The sequence below is a fragment of the Perissodus microlepis genome, chromosome 14 (assembly GCF_051167445.1).
Source record: "Perissodus microlepis isolate ML-2025 ecotype Zambia chromosome 14, ASM5116744v1, whole genome shotgun sequence".
NCBI classification, from domain to species: domain Eukaryota; kingdom Metazoa; phylum Chordata; class Actinopteri; order Cichliformes; family Cichlidae; genus Perissodus; species Perissodus microlepis.
The window spans coordinates 20,822,071-20,842,071 of NC_140474.1; the positions used below are offsets into that span (position 1 = coordinate 20,822,071).

The window sequence follows — 20,001 nt, forward strand, 5'->3', positions numbered from 1 at the left end:
ATTTCAAAGTTTAACTCTTAAATGAACTCAGACAGATTCAACCCTATTGCTCCCAAATTTGCAAAGTCCGCTAAGCTGTGAATGCTGCACTGACGAACTGCATGACACATTTCACTTTTAATTCAATCTCCTGGTTAAAACATCTGTACTAAAGAAAGCTGGTTGACTTCCTTTATCCATTTTTCTTGGAAATGTGTTACATAAGAAATCAGTAACAACCTGGAATTGCGAACGTTATGTCACAGGAAAGCACCTGAGTTTCAACGAACTCTTTCCTCTCTGTATTTAGATACAGTCTCAGGTACAGTACGGCAGCAGTGAAGTGGGAAGACAGACATGCACATTGATGGAAAAACTCCAGAATCAACTTGAATGAACTGTGTGGCAACATTTGTCTTTGTGACATGGCCCATTTACACCATTAGCCACCATTACACCATTACTATATCCATGTTAATTTAATTTCTCCTTCGTGTGTCCAACATGTCCATTTCAAACCTGTGTTTTTGTATATTTTGCTTTAAATAAGGCCTAAAATCTTTAAGCCAGATAAAAACCCAAATATTATTTAATCACATAGGTAACACATGCATATACTGTACAACTGTACTGCAGAGAATAAATCTGTTTTGGATCTTTTTGGGCTAAATGTGAATCGGGGTACAACAGACCTGTTCTATAGTGTGTGTCATTGTATGTGCAGCTCAGCTGCTTTTGAGGCAGACAATCACCAAGAACAAGACAGAAACAAGACAGACAGGCCAGTCCAAAAAAAGACCAAAAAAGTGTCTTTGAAAATCTTGTTGATGTCAGAAGACATCGGCCAGACTGTTTCAAGATGACAAGAAGGACACAGTAACTGAAATAACCCTGGTTACAACCAAGATATGGAGAAAAACACCTCTGAATCTGCAGATGGGCAGCAGCAGCAGAAGACCACACTGGATGCCGCTTCTGTCAGCTGAGAACAGGAAGTCACTCAATGGTAGGGTTAGAAATTGGTATAAACAACATGAAGGGATGCCTACGTCCTACCTTGTAAAGGTTCAGGCTGGTGCTGATGGTGTAATGGTGTGGTGGATATTTTCCAGCCACACTTTGGTGTCCTGAGCATCATTAAAAAGCAACAGCCTACATGAGTATTGCTACTGACCATGCAACCAGGAAAATGAGCATAATGGCCCTCTCTTAAAAGACTAGGTGTAAACTGTTTAGACTGTTAAAACCACTGTTATTAGTTCAGCTTTACTAAACACAAAGTACTTTCTGATTCAAAATCATCTTAGTTATATGGCAAAAGCTTGTATTATTCACAGAGCGCTTCACCAAAAGTCCCTCAACTTAAACCCAAAAGAGTCCGATTTCAACTTTGGATAGCGCTGCTTAAGAGCCGTCTCAGCCGAACTAAATCTGACACCCTCCGTCAAGGATCTGCACTTATACACCAGTCACCGTGGTAACATTTACTTTCCCTGTGTCGTCATGGGAACACGGCCTGGGTTTATTCACTTTGTGGCCACACATACGCACAGAAACACACACACACAGTCAAAGTCAGCGTGTGCGCATGTGAGCGAACATTTTGTAAAAATGCAGACGCATGCTTACTGTTCACCCACACACAGCGAACAGCAACAGGTTACACAACAGGGTGATCACAGGGTGCCAAAGCGAGTGTGTGCATGTTTGGGAACGTGTTAACCAGACAGAGGGATGTGGCTAAGATTTGGGGTAAAGGTTAGTCAGCTATTAGAGCACAGACAGGTGTAGGATACAGAAGTGTGGGTGTGTGTGGCAGATAATGCTGATGACAGTGGGATGTGACGGGGTTAACAGATTAGCCTGACAGGATGAATGAGAATAAGTGGATTACATAACATCCACAGTTATTCAGTATTCATGTCCTCAGCAATCTGTATTTTTTAGTTATTCTGCGTGTCTGCCTGCGAATACGACTCATTTATAACAAGAGATACGTAAGAGAGCATGTGAAGTTGTGTGTGTGTGTGTGTGTGTGTGTGTGTGTGTATGTGTATGTGTGTGTGTGTGTGTGTTACATTACCTGAATAAGAGTACGCAGTGACTCCACATATGACTGCTCTGTGTCTAAGAGGGTCATCATGACATGCTTCCTCATATCCTGTGAAGACAGAAGAATAAGAAAGAAATATAAGGTCACTTAATGTTTGTAGGGTCATCTAGGTCATATCTAATGCTCCTTTATGTCATGAACAAACCACATAATATACAAACAGACGCACATGCAATGCTGTAAAAATATCGCGGTGGTGTTTTATGCTCACCTGCCCATGCGATTGCAGATGGAAAATAGCTATTAGCTAAATCTAATACAATATAATGCATTCTCCTAATTTTTTTGTACAGAGTCCTTTTAAGTAAAAATAAACTAGAATTCAAAAGGTCAAGTATGTCAAGTGTGTACCAGGTACAGCAAATACAACTGAATCTTGCTATGGAGGATCAGAAAGCACTGTGAGCTTTTAAAGGCCGTGTAAAGCCTAAAAACACTAAATACGTTTGGTTTACTTGGAAATTCTACACGGGATGCAAAATTTGATATGGGGTAAATCTGAGCAGAGTGTATGTTTACTCTTCAGAAAGTTAAGACTTAAATTTTTAATCAGTAAATACAGAGGTGGAAAATGACAAAGAACGTCAAATGCAAAAACAACACAAACACTGCCGGGCCAAAAAAAACAAGAACTCCACCTAGATTTAACTAAGCTTATCATAGAGTGATTCATATGTTTTCTCTGGCAACAAGTTATTCAACCTCAACTGATGCAGTGAGATGCTTCTCATACTGGAAAACGTGCCCTGCAGTGGTGGAATAATGTTCCTCAGTTTCAGACTGGTCAACAAGTTTGCCGAAACTGCTAAAACTAGGCTGAAGACCCTCCAATGCATTATTAAAACCTGGACAGATAGTCGTGAGCCTTGTTCAAAGAAGAAATGTAGTCAGAAAAAAAAATCCTGATCCTTTCACCAATTGGTGAAATTAAATCCCTGAAAAAGCTGTTCAGCCTTAAGAGAACCACTTATCAGTGAGGATAATTGGGGGGGAAACAAGCCTTCAATTCGCTAGGAAGAAGAAAGGTTGGACTTTGGATCAGTGGAAAAAGGTCATGAGGTCTGATTAGTTCAGATTTTCCCTTTTCCAGAGTGATGGGCTCATCCAGGTTAGTAAAGACGCAGATGAAATAAGGCACCCATCGTGCCTGGTGCCTACCATACTGAAGCAACAGCTCAAGGGGAGCTTGAGGGGTTGCTTCAGTAGAGCAGATCTAGATTGTTGCAAGATTGGTTAAGCTTATCGAAACATTATCAAAGCTTAAAGAAATATTTGAATCCATATATATATATATATATATATATATATATATATATATATATATATATATATATATATATATATATATATATATATATATATATATGGTCTGCTGTGAAACCTCTTATGAACATCTTATTCACATTTATTTCTTTCTGATCCTTTGAAAGTTCACGCTTCAAAAGTAGTCCCTGAACCAGCGAGGTCAGAGCAGCTGCACTCAAACTCCGCAATGATCCTCGAAAGCAGAACAACACGGGCACAAAGAAAGCAAGTGAGCTCTGTTTTGTCAAGCAAAGAAACAGCATTTTAATAGGAAATGAAAATTTAATGTTGTTGACATTTAAAGCAGGAGACTCCCAGCAGTCTGTAAAGTAAAAGATCCCAAGACAGCGGGGTGGATTATGACCAAGCAAGAGAAATATCACTCAGCCTGTAAGTCATATGGTAATAAATATCATCATTTTTCAGTGCTGATGTGCGCCATCGTCAAAAATATCCACAAACAAAAACAACCAGCGGTTCTTTTTGTGCTTCGATAATGGACCTTTTGTCTTTCTGGCATTTTAAATCTACATTTTCTATCTCTGCACGCCTTCTCTCCAACACCGCCGACGCAACACTTAAACTGAAATCACAATCACTGTCGTTGTCCTAGGTTTATGTGATTTCACTTATCTGTTACTCTCAAGAAGTAAATAGAAAACTCAGTGGCAGGAGCTCTATATTTTTTAAGCTTTTCCATTGAAATATTATATCTCCATGGTCAGGAGGCATGGTCAGGCGTCACCGGGGGTAGGAAGTCCACGCAAGCACGGCTCGTTCATGCTATAATGACTCATGCTAAAAAGTAGTTCATGTGACACCAAAATCAGCGATTCTCATCATTCCCAAAGTTTCTCTTATTACTTGTGAAAAGCTGTTCGTGTGTGAAGGAGAAGGACAGATGGACAGGTGGAAGGACAACACGGGGAGATTAAGGCTCACGGAGTATGTGCTTTATCCAGGGTCTCGGGAGACACTCCCAAAATATTCTGGTAACCAACATGGCTTATAAATATCATACAGAGCCACAGGCATAGCCCTATGGTGCATATATAACCACAATGGCTCTTTCCCCCTCTTTCTCTCTCTCTTTCACACACACACACACACACACACACACACACACACACACACACACACACACAAAATGGCCACAAAAAACACACAGAGGAGGCTTTTCCCCCCTCTTCCCCTGCTCCGCTCTGCCAGCACCGCTGTGTCCTATAAATAACCGTAACAATAACTTCCCAGAAAGGTTATGTTTAGCGTTTGGCATCTAAGGAGACCCCAGGGGCGCTGTGGGGCACCACTGGAGAGTGAAAGGTGGCGTGTGGATGGATGGAGGAATGTGTATAGAAGTGTGTGTGTGAGTGAAGAACAGAGTGATCGTAAGTGAAAGATTTGCCCTCTTAAATAAGGAAACAGCAGTGAAAGTTAGCCGCCAGTGACACTTCTCTGTAAATCAGCTCAACTGCTCCTTCTGTCCAAATCTACTCACCCCTGACAAACAAACACAAACACAATAGAGTTGGGGAGCATAGATACAGGATTAAACAAAGCTAAAGAGGGACGCAAACAACAACATAGTAATCATCCATTTATAGTCCTTAATTACCCCTAAGTAGCTGTGGTTTGGTCCCCTGTTATGGTCCACAGAAGCACAGAAGCAACACACACACTGATGAATATGTTAAAATGTTGATGGATCGACTGAAGGCCCAGATGTGTCTCTCAGGGTCCGCGTCAGGTCTTTGCTGGAAACTGGTTTCACCCCCCCACCCAGCAACTTCAGCTGCAGCTCCTCCACACAAGAGCACAGCTGTCCCTGCATGACTGTCTCGCACAAATGAAACCTCATTTACAGTAATCAACTTAACAAATGCGGATCCTCTTTCTTTCTCACGAAAAGCTTCATGGAAACGGCTTCTTCATGAGACTGGCTGTTTTCACTCCGGTTAATATACGCATTTCCTCACACTCAGGTGCAATGCCGCTGAATTAACTGCACTCTTACAAGAGCTGTCGAGTGAATAACGCTGCTGACCACTTGACCCCGACGAGAAAGAGATGGGGAAACAACGAGCGTTTGTGCGTGACAGTCAAGTTAAATATGAAGGGAGCTTCCCTGAGGACAGGAATGTTTCTCTGTCCGGCGCTGGTCGCTTTTATTAGATCACACATGGACACATCAGAACACAGTGAAATAATGCTAGGAATGCCAGTTTCATTTTGCTAGCAGGGTTACCATAGTAACCCCCGCTGAGAGGCTGATTGGTCAACGGGGCAGGCACAGTAGAGCTGAAGTCAAAACGCTCTGGGCTCAGGCGGTGTCAACCTTCAAAACGGAAAGCTGAATCCAGGATTAACAGCTTTCAGTCACATGAAAAGGAAGAGATGTTGAACACCCTACGACTGCAACACGACTTGTTTTCATTCTTCAAGCCGAATATTAGAACATTCCTCACGGGCGCTTTTATTTAATGCAACTTCCAAAATAAGATCCACCTCCATTTTTTATCAGTTCTAGCCAAGTAAACACCGAGATCCGGGAACAAGACATCATTCCGAGATCCGAACAAAACAGCCAAATAGGACATCAAATAAGCAGTCAGCCTAATTACCAAAATCACTGGACTTTGAGTTCAAATTACAGGTGCGAATGTGAGCAAACCCAACATGCTGGTAATAACCCATCTTTTTACAGGAAAGCGCAACTAGACAATAACTGCAGTAAGTATGATCTTGACCGATTATGTTGTTTTTTTCTCCCCCCTTTGATTATTTCTCAGTGAAATGGGGCTCTGTAATATTAACGCTCCAGGGAGTAGTAATCTGAAATTACCTTAAAAGAGGCAGATGGAAGAAGGAAAGCTGCCACAGTCTAATGAGTGAGGATGACTCCTTTCTACTCTATTATCACAGCTACAGGACTTGATCCATCATTAAGCTCAGAGATGAAACCTGGTGTTTTTTGGGTTTTTTCCCTTTTGCAGCTCATCCTCTGTAAACACTAGAGATAGCTGTGTGGTAAAGTCCCAGTGGATCAGCAGTTTCTTAAACACAGACCAGCACCTTTCTTACGTTTCACCATGTCTACATGCCTAAATGAGTTGCTACCGCATGATTGGTTGACTTAGAATTTGCAGCTGAACAGGTGTACCTAAAAAAAGTGGCCAGGGAGTGTCTATATAATCAAAATGTATGGACAATAAAAAAAACATACAATTCTTTTTTCTACTTACCCCAGACTGGCTGTCAGACTGTAGCAGCCACACTGAGTCTGTACAGTCTAATTTGGGCTTTAGCTACATCACACGCTGGACTCACAGCCTCTGGCTGTTTGTGACCGGTGATGCCAACTCTAGCCCTGACACCTGAACCACTCTGAAATTCATCAAGCACAGGTGCAATAAATACTGGATATGTAATAATGTCCTTGTCAGCACAGAGATGGGGGCTTTTTTTAAGCGCAGAGAGACCAAACATGGCACAGTCACCACCACAGTGTTCTCAGCTTTTTCATCAGGGAAAGAGAAAACCACTCCTATCACTGCTGTTATCTCATAAAACCTGCAAAGCACAAGCTGCTTTCGTCTTACATATCAGATCATCTGAGAAGAATTAACATTTTAGAAAGAAAAACATCTTCGCTGTTAATAATAAATAGATTCCATGATGTATGACTCAAAATGCCACACACACACACCCCGCCTCCTGTGATCACATAAAGCTGGCATGTATGAATTGGAGTACAAGCTGCTGCTCAATTATCTAATTTAAAGTATAAAAATAATTACTCATATAATATATAGTACCTCCTAAATTACATATCCTTTATAAACCTGAGTCACCTGCTTCCACTGATCTCAACAACGATGCAGCTTTAACTACAAGGTATGAATTTGTGTAATTTAATAACCCTAAACTGGGATCTGCTCAGAAAGACGTCACAGTCTGCTCATTTGGGATGAAATTCACAGCACTAACAGGTTAAATGCCCAATTTTTCTCCTCTCGTACGCATATTCAGTGTCAGACATTATGCTCAGTTAACAGTCTGGATGAATGTGTGTGTTTTTATGAGTACAATATGTTCGCTTGTGTCCCTCTGTGAGCTCTGGTGCCTGAATAATGTGTGGGTACAGGGGGTCCGTAAAGCAAGTTTTTCTTCACAGCTCAAGCAAACACTGCAGCTCAACATTAAAGCCGCGGCTCACACATCCGACTTTGCTCGGTGCTGTTCTGTTTGACTTGAAGTTATTTTGCGGGGGATTTCTATGGATCCAAATATCAACACTATCACGATAAGATGGATATTTTGTTTATAGCCTATAGTGCATTTAGACAATAAAGTTTACCGATAGGCGAATTTACGAACCAGGTTTCCGCTTGTGCTGCTTATTTTTTCCGATAGTATTTTTCTCGGTTGTTTAAAAGTGTTGCACTAAATGAGAAAAACAGAATGCCACACGGTGTTTCGCTGTTAGGAACATAACTCCCATTTCCCAATATATCTCTTTAATTTAAAGTGTCATTTTTAGCCAGAAAGGACTGAAGTACCCAATTACTCTAAGTACCACAATTGAGTTCAGTTTTGTGTTATTGGGAAATTGTAAGTTCACTTTTCTTTCTCTCTGTGGCCTCTTTTTAACCAACAAGAAAGAGATTTGCACATGTTATTATGGGACACAGCTGTAAAGAGTGCAGCTGCATACAGCTTTTCACAAAAGATTGCACACTGCCCTACAAGGTTATGTGTTGGTCCTGTTTACTTTTTTGTCTGTCTCCTAGTTCACAGAATGGCCCAAAACCATACAAAGGGATTAAAAGAGGTTCTTAGTTGCTTAGGTGGAAGCATAGACTCTAAACATGTATATATAAAAAAAATAGAAATAGCCACACTGGTGTTACCGGCTGATGTTTGAGGACCTGTTTTGAAGTCTGTTGTTGGGCATTTTTGGTTTTTTTTTATGAGAGGGTGGACAGCTAAGTCATCATGCTGTTATGTAGTAGAAAAACACCAAAACTGGAGCACAGGCTTGTTGGCGCGAGCATTAGCTAAACAATTTGATAACTGCAAGACGAGCTGCTTATATCAGCCATCACTTATCATTCAAAGTTAGGATGACCTTAACAGTGATAACGTTTAGCTTTGGTATATTTTTATGGGTGAGTTGTTGTGTTTTTATGGTTGTCGTGAAGCAGTTTGTATTTATTAGAGCCTGGCAGATACAGGATTTGTAAGACTCATACTGATAGCAATATTTGGGGACTTGAAACTGATATCTCACTAAACATTTGTTATGTGTAGTTAACCGATTCCTTAGTAAAATACAATGAGAATGCGGTTTAAAAATATTCTTGTTTTATTGTTTGATCAGCTACTTTTTGTATTTGTTCCCTTCCAAATGCATGTTGCTGATGAAAGATGGTGCAAAATGACCTCCGGTTGATAAACTATGCAACATCAACACCCATAACATGGCTTAAGGGGGTTTCTCCCGTCTCTCCTTTTTTAATTTTCATATATTGGCCGGTATAAATGCAAAACCAATAAATCTATAAATATTAGCAAATAGATAATATCAGCAGGGCTGTATGGAAGCCCGTTTCCGCCACTAAATAAAAACAAAAAAGCTAGTATCCATAACTCAAAATTTCGAGTTACTTTTCTCAAAATTTCGAGTTAGCTCTGCCAATCAAAAATATACGTGAATGAGGTCGCTTTCTTGTTACCCGGAAGCATATGGCGCAGAGGAATGCGCTCTCAAAAACGGATCCCAACAAATTGGCGCTTTCGCGAGTACGTTTGCTGATAGTAACACCATGTGATTCAGCTAATAACACAGGGATTTCATCATTTGTGAAGCCAGGCTGAAAACACTCAGCAATCTGTGCATTCACGACTGGATGTAATACCGGTAGCTTAGCTGTAGCATTTGTAGCTGAGGGCTTCAGCTTCCGGGTAACAAGGAAATGACGTCATTCACGTAGATTACTGATTGGCAGCGCTAACTCGAAATTTCGAGTTAATATGTCGAAATTTCGAGAAAATAACTCTGAATTTTGAGAAAATAACTCGAAATTTTGAGTTATGGATCTTTTTTTTTTCTTTTTTTAGTGGCGGAAACGGGCTTCCATAGGGCTGACATATTGGTCAGCCTCTATTATTTATCCACTAAAGTTAACTTTTGTAACTCGCTTTTGTAGCAAGTGTAGGTGGCTAGATTAGCTTTTTGACCTAAATTAAAGAAGTTCATAAGCATTTTTGTTTTATTAATTTGTTTATTCTAATGAATTGTACTTAAAAAAAAAAAAAAACAACATTAGGACAACATTAGTGAATTTAGTTGAAAAATATGTTAACATCATGTGTTCTGAGCTGAAGTTTGCTCATTGAAAGCATCAGAGTCAGCATTGCAGCTCCTTCCAGTTGCTCTTGTCACTTCTCATCACCCACTCCCAACCTCCCCCCTCCCGACTACTGTATCCCCTGGCAACAGCCTGGCAAAAGCAGCAACAGGCGTCCTCTTAGCCCAAAGAGAAAACATCCTCATTGCCTATCATTTCCTTTTATCATTTTCCCTTTATTTATAGGCAGCTGTAAACATTAAGATGGATTTTCACATTGTTGAAGTAGCAGCTCTGAAAGCAAGGGACCTCCATCCTTCACTTCTTTTACAGTGTTCTAGCTTTCTTTCTGTACAATTCTGGCATGCAGATAAAAAGCATGAATGTGCATCTCTATGGGCTTCTCTAATTGTCATTTGCAGGCCCAGACTGCTCTGACCTACTCTATAGTGATCAATAGTATTTTCTCTCTCTCGGACACACGAATGAACTATTGATCCCCCTTCCTAGCTTCTCCATCCTCACCTCTTTAAATTCATCGCCTGTCCCAACTTTTCCTCTATGCCTCTTCCTGTAAATAGCTCCTCACCTTGGTTTCACCTCTCATTCGCACAGTGAATAAAACAGTTAGTGTAGATGTGTGTATTTGGTACTTGCACCATTTCACACAAAATAAAATCTAAAGAAAATGAATAACTGGTTTGTTGGCATTTTTGATTTTTGAGCTAAGTTGTCAAGTATTTACTGATTTGGGGATTTATAATGTGAAAAACAATCTTCCTAAGTCAATGAACTAATTGGCCGAGAGATTTTTGTAATTAGTGGATGATAGAATTTTAATTTTGCAGAAATTTTGGAGCCCTAACTTTTATTTGTGTCCTACATCAAAAGATATCAGTTGCTCTAGCTTGTTTTGATCGGCCACCGATCCCACATGATGATGATGATGATGATGATGATGATGATGATGATGATGATGATGATGACGACAGCTAAAGGTTAACCAAAAATCCAATTGCTGTCTCACGGCCGAATTATCAAAAATAGATAAAACATGCTTCATGCACCATGCTTCAGGATGTTTCATAGACATGAAATTTATGCAGTATTGTTACTTAAAACTATGATCTGTCTCCCACGTAAATGATACTGATAGTTACAAAAACAAAACACCATCCTGAACATGACTTTAGGTCTATTTTGTGGAGTTTGTATAAAAATTATTTATTTGTAGTTTTGTAACTGTGCGGATAGCTTCTGTACTGATGGCATTATCAGAGCTATCATATAAAAGTTTTCAAATACCCTAAAGATGCACAAAACATAAACTGATTCTGGTAGAGAATTTTTAATTATTAGTTTTTAAATAAATGTGGCTAATTTTCACAAATAATTCAGTGATTTGTTTGCTTGAAACTGTAATTTCCAAAGAAAGGTGAGATATTAGGTACTTGGGTACCACTGTGCCCACATTATGTAACATACATTAAGTGGGGGCTTGTCCGGGATTTGGACTCAGTACCTGTAACTATTTTAGTATTTATTAATTTTACTCTTCAGTAATATTTTACAGACAAAAAGATGAATAAATTGATCTAATAAATATTAAAATGGTCTTTATTACCACTCTATTTACTAATTTTTAGTAATTTTTAGAAATTATATGAGTCTTTATAAACGGTTAGCTGTAATCCTCTAAAAACTTCCATAAGAAGCACGGTCCTTATTCCCAAATCAGGAAAAAAGGTTCAATATTTATTAGGATGTAGATGTAGGATGTAGGACTCAAGCAGGGTTAGTTTATACATAACATACTAACACACTTCAGTAGCTGGTTCATATCAACAGGCTGGGTAATAAGGTTAGCGGCTCTACAGAGGCAGGGTTATGTCTACAGTTTACGTGTTCACACATGTTTGTTTGTTGGTTCTGTCCCCAGTCAAGCATACATAAGTCTACTACAATAGGATGAGATTTGCATGCAAAAAGACAACTTTGCAGAGGATGCTTCAAAATAACCTAATCAGCTGTAAGCAAATGTCATTAAAAGAGTGGATGGTGAGATTCATAAAAGGGCACAGATAGACGAACAGTGAGACTTCAGTGAGTGGTCCGAGCGTCTCTGACAGTAGGTGTTAGAGCTAATCGTGTGATTCACTCAGCTCTAATTGTATTATAGACATGCAACACATAGAGACAGAGGGGGATCTGAAAAAAGACATTATCCAGTGGAGACAGATAAAATAAAACTAGGAATGAGCTATAAAAATGAAAGAAATGCAGGGAAATTAGGACAAGACAAACAGGATTTGAGGCGGCCAAAAGGGGAGAAGGGAGAGAAAGGGAAATGGAATTTTAAAAAGCTGATATAAAACAGGTTGGACAGAGTGGAAAACTAAACCGAGCTGGATCAGCCAATGATAACTTTTAATATGCAGAGAAGGGCAACACACACCTTTATGTGCTACAAATAAACAAAAACCACTGATCTACCTCTCCATTGGGGCTTCCAGCATTAAGTCCATTTCCATTCAGATTCCCACTGGAGTTACTATTGCCGTTGTTGTTTCTGAACTGATCCACTGCATCTCTGTAGCCAGCTTCTCCTCCTCCTCCTCCATCTCTCTCTCCTCCTCCTTCATCTCCTGTATTCTCTCCATTCTCATTCATTTCCTCCAAAGCGATGCTGAACTGCGCTAGGGTTCGAACCATCTGAAGCATACGGAACGGTCCGTGTGCCCGAACGCACACTCACTTTGGCACATAAGACACTCCCGCGAGGCAGCCCGTGAAGGTTTCTACCCGTTTGTTTACTCACACAAACTCGGTCTTCATCTCTGCCAGATAAAGAAAAGCAGACACCTGAGGGTCGAGGATTCCCCCCACCTTTCCCTCTTACCACGTTAAATAAAGCATGTTCCCTGCAGCTGTTTTCTTGCAGCCTGCCTGCGCTCCCATAAATGTAATCTCGTGTCTTCGGTTCGCGCCCGCTCTAGAGCAGGTAGGCTCAGCTGCACAGCTCGTCAAAGTGAAAGGCAAGGGAGTGCACTTCAGCATGTATGCATGGGTGTCTGATCTGTTTCTGCTGCACGGATGATGTAAGCAAGATCTGAGTGCATGTCGTGGTGTGTCTGTGTGCGGCACAGGGGAGAGATAGAAAGTGCGTGTGTGCGCACGTCTGCGTGTGTGGGTGTGTTCGAGTGTGTCCTGGCCCTCCCCCTGGGTGTGTATAATAAGAGACAGCAGGCAGGGCAGACGCTCACAGCGCTTAGCTCCTCTTCACACCAGCCAGGCTCGACCAATCCCCCCCACAAATACTCGATTGAAGTATCTTCAATCAGCAGCGTGCCGTTTAAAATCCATCCACCTCCTCTCTAACTTATCAAATAAAGCCTTCGCCATGAGGAAGGTCTTTTGAGCGTCAAAGAGAAGTCACTACAAAGTTCCCCTCCTGCCATTACAGTGAGAAACATATTTGAAAAGGGAAAGCAGTTTCTGCTTCTTCTGTTTCTACACGGTCAGGCTGAGCAGAGCAGTGAATAGCAGCAGCAGCAGCCCACACATAACCATGACAACAGTGAGCAAAGGTGTCCTTTTAAAATGACTGTACCTGAGTTTTGTTTTTTCCTTCCAACTATGACCACTTAAACTGCTTACCATTTTTGTACAAGCAAACTTCAGTTTTAACTCTAAAAACATGAAGGCTGTTTTCAAAAATCTCCCAATTTGTCTTTGATTAATTGATCACATTACTGCAAAGTCTATAAAATTTAAGAATATTGCAAGTTTTTCTGTGTGGAGTTTATATGTTCTCCTTATGCTTGTAAAGCTCTGGTGTCCTCCAACAATCCAATGACATGCATGTTTTGTTGAGTGGAGATTTTAACTTGGTCATAGGTCTGAATTTGACCGTGATGCGTGTCTGACTCTCTGTGTATTAGCCCTGTAATGGGCTGGTGACCTAACTGGGGCAGGGTCTCCCATCACCCCAAACTAGACTAGTACTGGACTTCCCTTTAGGATTGTGAAGACGCAGAGCAACACGCGAGAGTTAGCTCATCAGAAAAATAATGAGCTGTACCAGAGGATGGACATGTTCATGTTTTGGACAGAGAAGACAGATGGTTTGAGGGTGAGGAGTACAGGAGGCCATCTCCCTCATTCCTGGTTATTGGTATAACCTGGAATCCTATCAGAGTTATTTGACTGAGTGTTTAATGCCCATATTTCTTAAATTTGTCCAGTTTTAATGTCCTTGAAAACATCAGTGAGGAAAGCTTTCGAATCATCCGACACAATAAAACACATCTACAAGAACTTAACAAACACGAAGTTTCTAATTAATGGTAATGGACGGACGGACAGACAGAAGCTAATGGTAAACACAGAGCGTAACGTAACAAGGTAAACTGGGGTCATGCACGGTTGAATTTCAGTATGAGGCGACTTTTAGTCTCTTTTTTTTTTTGACACAAATAACCTCAAACAGACTTTAGGCTCTTTCTCTCCAACAGAGATCAGACAAAAGGTCAACAAACAGACATTTAAAGGTCAAGCCCGTGGCTTGGAAATTGTCTTTTAATCCTTGTTGCTATAGGAACAATAAGTCACTTATGAAAGTGTAGTGACAGGGATCAGATTTCAGGGTTGTCTGAAGTGTAGCAGATATTTTTTAATATTCAATTCAATTCATGTTTTGCCTCAGGGTTTCTGTTTCTTTTCCAGCAAAATACCTTTAATGCCAAACAAAGAGCATCATAAACACTTACAAAAGCACTCGCTCCTTCCTCAGAGCTCCAGTGCTTTCTATATTTTTACTTTTTTCCTTTACATATGCATCTCTGTGTTCTTTGGTATGCTAACATTAACACCATTTGTCTTTGCCAGAAATCGCCCTCTTTCAACAATCAGCATTCAGTCTGACTTATAACTGTGACGTTATTACCTTTAATGGTACCCCACAATAAAAGAATAAGGCCAGGGTATCTGCACTGAAGTATACTGCTTTAGTATAAGACTCAGTATCTCAGTCCAAAAACTGATATTTTTAAGTATATTAATGGTTAAAAATACAGCTCTCGCTCAAGTTTAGACCTAACGTTAAGCAGTCAAACATTACATCAGTTAAATGTAGAGATAAGCAAAAAAACAATAAATAAAATAATGACATTAGCCACTGTAGCTTGTAGTTTCAAAGCCTCGAGGTTAGCATTATAGCAGGCACAATTTTCTGGAGCCAGAAGTGAACAATGGACATCCAGAGACATGGTGGGTGAAGGGCAAGACACTGATAATTCATACGGTCTGCAGCACATTAGGGCACATGTTATACAGGATTTATGCTTCTGCATAAAAACACCATAACCTGATATGCAGCTCCCCAGAGATCTAACTCGGCCCATTATCACGGTGACTGGCTGGTTCAATACTGTCATTTGCTCCTGCGCATTTTAGTTTACTTCTACTTCTACGGTCACATTTAGCGTAAAACACAAAACAAAACCGCATATTTTTGAGGGAGTGATTGATCCACCCAGCCCAGGTGCGAAGTCTGGCTTCAAAACATCAAGGTGGCGATCACCAAAAAACTTAAGTTGAAGTTGCAGGGCATTTGCCATGAGCGGTAAAATTAGCTAAAGCCTAAAAGACCAAAACCATTTTTCACTGAACTAACAGCATGTCCCGGTAAAGGTGTCGCGTGTGGTTCACTGATGTGTGTTTAACACCTCTTCTTTTGAGCTGCGAGAGTGCACACATGTCACAATCCTCACCTGAACCAGTTACATCAGCATCTTGTGTGGCATCTTGTTTCCATAGCAACCCCAGTGTGCTCACATCCTCTGGCTTCCTGTTTAGCTCGGGACTAACGCACTTGCTAGGTTCAGGTGCATATGTGGATGCGTGCACATGTACAATCAGCGGGCCGTCTGACACAGGAGCGTTTTCCTGAATGAGTTAGCGGCTCGTAGCAGGCTGACCCAGATTTCCTACCCGTGTGTGTTCACAGCCATACAAACTAGACTGCACGGTCGGATTAAGATCACTGTGTCCTTTAGAGGAAGAATAACACAGTTGTGACTATATTCGGGTACTGATTGTCAGAAAAGATGAATAAGTGGACTGAACAAATGACTCTCACAACCTTTTTGCCGTTTTCAACTCACAGACGCAGGCAGTAATCAGCTGATACATAAAACAACAACAAAAGCTGCATTAAAAAATACACACCACAGCTCCATCCCAGACACACATGTGGGTAATCACAAATGGGATGCATTTGCAGCTGTGGTTCAAACCTCATACTTCCTCCACGCCCTGCAAAGAAATGCGTGCGTGGTTTAATACTTTGCTCAACGGCTCTGCCTGTCTGCCTGCATCAGTGAGTGACACAAAGTGCTGCTAAATGACAGCTGATGTGACATCTGTATTGCAACCTCTGAGCCAACATCACCCCACAAAACTGAGTCAGCCTGGAGGCAGCCCATAGATAAACATGTAGAAGGGCTGATGACACCTGTCACCCAGGTCCCCAGGTGTGTGAGTTAGAGACAAAGAGAGTGAGAGTGAGGTGGACGCATGACTGGCCAAACAGATCAAAACAGATTTGTCATCACACACCTGTACAGGGACACACCCCCTGCCACCTGAGCCTCTGTTTATGTGTTTCTGTGTGTCTTGCTGCTGGGAGTGTAGCTCTGTTAACCTCCCTGTGTCAGTGCTGGGTAACAAGATAACAGCAAGCTATTCCAGGGAGAAGAACACTGGCATTGCTAGCTAACACGTGGGAGCTCTAGTCAGGAAACTTTAATGACTCCTCCGTCTTTTTTTCACATTTCTGTTTCCAGATACATCTTTCCATCTCGCCCACTCTCCATCTGTGTGTGTACAGATACAGATATATATATATCTGAGCTGGATGAATCTGTGGTCACAACCTCCTGCAGACACCGATAACTGTAACCAGCTGTATTTATGAAAACAAAAACACACGCAGAGCAACAGCTAAAGAAGAAGAGAGCACATTTTAGTGTACACACATGCATAAACAGAACCCACAAGGGGGCAGTAGTAATAACGAAACCAATCATTTCAGGGTGTAAGTGTTTTTTTACTCTCATCCTGCCAGTGGCACAAGATAAAAACCACTGTAAAGACACAACAGGACTAATGTAACCCACTTATCCAAAGATGGGCTCCTGCAAAATACTCTATAAATAAAGAATATTCTGTCCTCTTGTTTTCCCCCGGGTAGTTGATACTTGTCTTTGGGTCAAAAATGAGAGTCTTTGAAAGTTTAATAAGGAAAGTAAACAGCATCTGGTATCACACCAGAGCCGTGTCGAGGATGTTGTTGTTGAGGCCTTAGTGAGCATGTGTGTGAGGGAGAGAGAGAGAGATCACATGTAACAAGATCTACTTGCTCTCCAAATAAGCCCCTATGGGTCTGCGCGCGTGTGTGTGCGTGCATGTGTGTATGTGTGTGAGAGAGAGACAGAAAAAGAGGAGCGAAAGAGAGAGAGTGTGTGGTGAAAAGAGCCTTTGTCCCCAAGAGGTGAGGCTGAGGCAAGGACACGACTGACGACTGAGCTAATACACGTGTGCAACGCAACATGCACGTACTGATTTAAAGCTAAGGTAGCTAAGGGCACGCAATCATGGAAACACCTAAATAAATAATATAGTCATGGTATTTAGATGAAGCAACAAAATCAAAACTTGTGGATTCAGAGCCTCAGTTAAAGTCAAATATTGAATCTTATAGGTTATAAAATGCTCCTGTAGTTTAACTGTGCATCCAAAGCATTTTATTCTACATCTTTATGCGTGGTCTAACTATCATGCACACATTCACACTCAAACAGAAGCATCAAGGGGAATTTGGGGTTCAGCACCTTGCTCAACGACGCTTCAAAGTGCCGACTGGGAGAATTGAATTCTACCACGGAAATATCGATTGATGAGCCACCGACCCTTCGGAGCAGCAGCTATGTCCATCTTAATATTAAGATCAAAATCAAAAGAAACCTAAAGCGTATATCGATCACCAATTTTGGTATGAGAATTCACTCTTCATCGAATACACTGCATTTGAGTGTATTTTTAGAAATTAATTGATCACATCATCTACCCCAATAAAGTATTTTAAATGACCTCCTAACAGTAAATTGACCATTTAGGAGTGATTGCTGTATAGGAGGATTAAAGTGTGGAATGTGAACTGAACAGAAAAACAAAAACAAAAATGAGGACCCTTGCAAAGATGTCATAAAAATCATGTAGATTCATGCACGTGTTAGTTAGCGCACGTTCTTCACAGGAACTTTATCAGCCGACACACCCGAGTTCAACCAGACAGCATTACAGTGACACACGCGGCTTTTGATCAACTCTTCATCCAAGTCCTTGATTTCCAGTCTCACCGCAGCCTTTTAATCTGACATCCCCTCCACTTCCTGTCCAGCAACCTACCCCACAAATCACTGGGCTGTGACAGATAGCCATCAGCCACAGAGACTAGCCTTAACCCTAACACCGCTCCGGAAATACCTTGTCTGTCTCTGTGTCTCCCACCCAGTTTGTCCTTTCTGACACCCTGCGCCACCTCTCTTTCGCTGAGCTAATCCCTAGATTTCATCTCACGCCGCCTCTCTCAGTAAGCATGAAAAATAAAAGGTCCCTCCTACGTCTTTGTTAAGGAACTGCGTTATTTATAAAGTTACCAGTAACATAAGGATGACGAAGAGACCGTCAGCTGGATTTCCCAGGAAGCCATCTCTCAAAAGGCATGCAGAGAAAATGTTGGCACTTAAGCAGCACTTATACATGTTCTCACACAGTGACTCCCAAGCCTGGCGGTATGTAAAATCGTGTTGAGACCGAGAGGAGAGGAAAAGAAGGGATGAGGAACGAGGAATAAGCTAGAGAGCATTTCTTTCAGCAGATTCTGCACTGTTAGAAAACTGCAGCTTATCCGATACTAAACGCCACACTGTGGACTAAGTACGTCTCTCTTTTCCACTTTATTCACTTCACTTTTCCCCCTTTCTTTCTCACCCTTTCTAGTCCCTCTTCCTCCGCCCTTATCCGTCTTTCCTCAACATTCCTGCTCCCTCACGGACTACAGTCCCCACATGTGTGTCTTTTCTGTGTGTGTACAATAACTGCTAAAACAAATTTATTGTTTTTTACATCTATAGGTAGTCTAACCCTTTCAGAGAAAAGGTTAGAGTCATGAAAACGCAAACACATTAGAAAAAAATTGGAATAATTGATGAGTGTGGATACATTTTGGCGTCTTTGTACTCACGTGGGCACGTGGACAGGATAGAGAGTGCCATGAGCTTGAAATCTTTGCACATTTTCACCTACATTTCCATTTCAAATTCCTTCTGTCACACTCTCATGAGCCTCACATCACTTGTTTCCATAGCCTGTCTGAATTGGAGCTCACTCATCAATTCTGTGCTTCACTCTCACTCTGTGATAAACCTGTACACCTTTAAGCTGTGCAGCACAGCACGCACCCATGAACAGCTTCACCCACTTTGTGGGAAAGTGAAATGAGTGAAGGGACTCACGTCTTCAGGATTAGGCAGCAAACCCAGTACTTCAGTATAACTGCTATTCTTAAGCACCAGAGGAGGAAATGCTCAGTGTTGAATGGTTGAGAACATCTAAAGGCCTTTGGAGGCAGGAACGTTGTGAGTTTCTGCCTCTTTTCAGTTCAGTTAAAGAGTCACCGCCCATGTCAACGCGCCACAGAGGCACAGATTTTCACTGCTCGGCTGCTGCTGGAGTTGACCATGTGAAACTTTTGTTACTTGCTACTGTTGCACACAATCAGCAGCTGTGGTTGCCACTTTTCCCTCTGAAAGAGCTTTCAGGATCAGTGACAACTGGCAGTACAACCAAAAGGCTGCAGAGGAACTCTTTTGAGACCCTTTCAGTTTGGGCAGGAAGGCAGGTGAGCCTGGGAGAGGGAAAAAGATGGAGCAAGAGAAAAGCAGAGAGATCGAGCTCTGCTATTGGCTGCTCAGTTGCTATGTTACACTGGTTGCTACAGAAACATCTGAATGCAAGAGAAAGCATGAATGAAAAACCAGGCTGCACACAGAACCTCATAATTAGCACCTACACACAAACATTAACACTGCAGTGTTACACAACAGAGGCGATGCAGTTGCGTCACAAGTCACCTAGCAACAACATCTGGCAGCAACATGGAGGCCAGGCTGGTTATCTGGCTGTGACCCA

At 41.4% G+C, this 20,001-nt stretch overlaps 1 protein-coding gene across 1 annotated transcript in view; it reads right to left on the reverse strand.

Moving 5' to 3' along the window:
• Window positions 1-20,001, reverse strand: part of arhgef17 (Rho guanine nucleotide exchange factor (GEF) 17) — a 67,916-nt gene that overhangs the window by 18,462 nt on the left and 29,453 nt on the right. Inside the window, exon 3 of the mRNA XM_084949911.1 lies at window positions 2,063-2,140. Coding sequence (XP_084806037.1) covers window positions 2,063-2,140 — 78 coding nt within the window. The remainder of the gene's footprint in view (window positions 1-2,062; window positions 2,141-20,001) is intronic.